Genomic DNA, 2,500 nt, shown 5'->3' with positions numbered 1-2,500 from the left:
CCGACCGTCCCATCACATTCGTCATGTTATAGAACCAACGGCCGGCTCAGCAGGAAGCCAGAGGCTGCTGCTCGAAAGCGCTTCACCACCCTGTGAAAGTTAAAGTCCTCTATTTGAAATGTCGAATGATCCTAAAGTAAACAGGAGACTGGACCACCGTGTGTTCTATCAGTAGATTATTGATCCTCATCAGTCATGGAAAAGCAGGATGTTCAGACTGCTAATAAGCTACGCTAGCGTCCTCCATGTTGGACTCTGGAGTCTTTAAAACTTTTAACTAAATGTTCCTCAGGCGGCATGTTGCCGTAGCAACAGCAGCAGAGCTCAGATTTTGTCTTTGGTGAACCACAACAATACACACACACACCTGGCAGCTGTCAGTCAAATTGTGGGGACTCATCATTATCATACTATAATTTAACCTCTCTGCACACACACACCAGACTCCATTCACAAAAACACTGATTTGACCTCACAGGACAGGAGCTGCTGCTCTGCTGCCTCCATCAGTCAGTGTGTTTTAGTGAATGTAGTCTGGTGTGTGTGCTGTTTGTGGTTAAACCAAAAGGATCTTCCAGGTCTCTCTCTGTAGGGATCCTTTCCATGATGCTGTCACACACTTAGAATAACACTCTGAGCCTGTCAGTGGATCAAACAAGCTCTTTTAGTGGACCTACTGTGATCAGGTGCAGTTGTCCCAAAGGATCACGTTGCAGCCATTGCAGCCCGTTTGGTGTCTGCTGGCTGAGGTGATCTACTGGTGATCTACTGGACCAGTTCCAACACTTTTACTACCTACCAGTCACTCACACCAGGATGTGGACACAGAGGACCAGGGGGGAGAAACAGCACCATCAGACCATCAAATGAATTGGAGGCCGGCTGAGTTTGGTTGTCTGATGAATTCACAGGGTTGGTTCTCATGTCCTCAGCCCCCGGTCCTCACTGTGTCCTGATCACAGGGACCCCTGGACTCCCCACACAGGCCATCGTGTTCACACTGTCATAAAATGTCCTGTTCCTGTTCTCCAGAGGATGAACTCTGTCCGTGTTAATGACCTTTCCTGTGGCCTTTGACTCTCGGCTGGTTCAGAAAACATCCTGTGAATTCCTTCACAGGCGTCACCTCACAGGAATCTGACCGACCCCCCCTCACTGAGCCGGAGCCAGGGGGAGTCGCTCTGTCTAGTCTACTGTAAACACACACACACACACAATGACGGGAAGGTGGAGTGTGTGTCTTATCATCCACATCACAACAACAACTCTCCAACTGACAGACTGGCTGACGACACTGTGTGTGTGTGTGTGTGTGTGTGTGTGTGTGTGTGTGTGTGTGTGTGTGTTATATAACAGAGTCAGGATGTGTGTGTGCGTCATGAGTTAATTGCTAAATCACTACACACACACAGGACTGTGAGCTATGTTTCTGTAACACACCCCAGGATGCATGTTTCTGTGAGCCAACAGCAGAGCATGATGGGAAGTGGAGTCCTAACTTGTTTGCTAATGTTATCGCTGACTCAGTGCAGCGTGTTTGCAGATCATGACGAGGATCATGAAGCTAGGCTTCTGTTGCTCGATCTGTTTTAAAGCCAACAGAACTCCACTTCAAAATGTGACGACTTTTATTTCCTTCTTGTGTTTTAGTGGAAACTCACTAATGAAATGAAAGTTTGACACATTTCTATAAAACTCTTTGGTGTTGTGGTAAATTCGGCTCGTCACCCATTTTGTATTTACAATAAAAGCTAAACTTGAAGCAGCAAGCTCAGCTAAGCTAACCGTTTCCCTCTGTTTGCAGTGTTGTGCTAAGCTAGGCTACAGTTAGCTTCAGGACGTGTGTTCTGACAACAGGTGGTTCAGACTGACCGGGCACAGCAGGCAGCAGCAGGACACACACACACACTGTCAATGAAGCTCCACACACGGCGGCCATGTTGGATCCCCCTCACAGGTTCGAGTCCCCGCAGACGTCACAGCATCACTGATCCCGGGTCAGAAGGTCCTGAGGGGAACACACACACACACACACACACACACACGGTTGGTGTTTACACAGGTTTCTCTGCAAAATGAGGTGATGATGTAATGACAGTGATTCTGTGAGCTCGAACAGTTTCTTCAGTGACTTCAGGCTGATTTTGTGCTGCAGAGCTTTTAATCATCATACCGTCCTTACTGTCCCGACGGTCTGCAGCTTTATTCAGGGACAAACTGGTCTGTGAGGCAGAAGGATGAAATAATGCTGATAAATGATACTAAGAATAAACATGGCACACAGGAAAGGTTCCAGTACTGATGACAGTGAACAGTAATGATTTCAACGCCTGAAAACACACGTTCATCCAGGTCACAGACGTGTCAGTGAATCTGTGATCGCTGCTCTGAACTGATGCTAACGCCATGATGCTAATCTCATGATACTGACGCCATGATGCTAACGCCATGATGCTAATCTCATGATACTGACGCCATGATGCTAACGCCATGATGCTAA

General features: G+C 47.4%; 1 protein-coding gene across 1 annotated transcript in view; it reads right to left on the bottom strand.

The window, feature by feature from the left end:
• The window catches only part of LOC139208037 (bone morphogenetic protein receptor type-2-like), a 19,053-nt gene extending 17,084 nt beyond the window's left edge, over positions 1-1,969 (bottom strand). Inside the window, exon 1 of the mRNA XM_070837580.1 lies at positions 1,873-1,969. Coding sequence (XP_070693681.1) covers positions 1,873-1,939 — 67 coding nt within the window. The 5' untranslated portion in view covers positions 1,940-1,969. The remainder of the gene's footprint in view (positions 1-1,872) is intronic.
• Positions 1,970-2,500: the final 531 nt, after the last annotated feature.

Source organism: Pempheris klunzingeri, chromosome 10 (assembly GCF_042242105.1).
Source record: "Pempheris klunzingeri isolate RE-2024b chromosome 10, fPemKlu1.hap1, whole genome shotgun sequence".
Classification (NCBI taxonomy): Eukaryota; Metazoa; Chordata; class Actinopteri; order Acropomatiformes; family Pempheridae; genus Pempheris; species Pempheris klunzingeri.
This window is presented reverse-complemented; position numbering and strand designations above follow the sequence as displayed.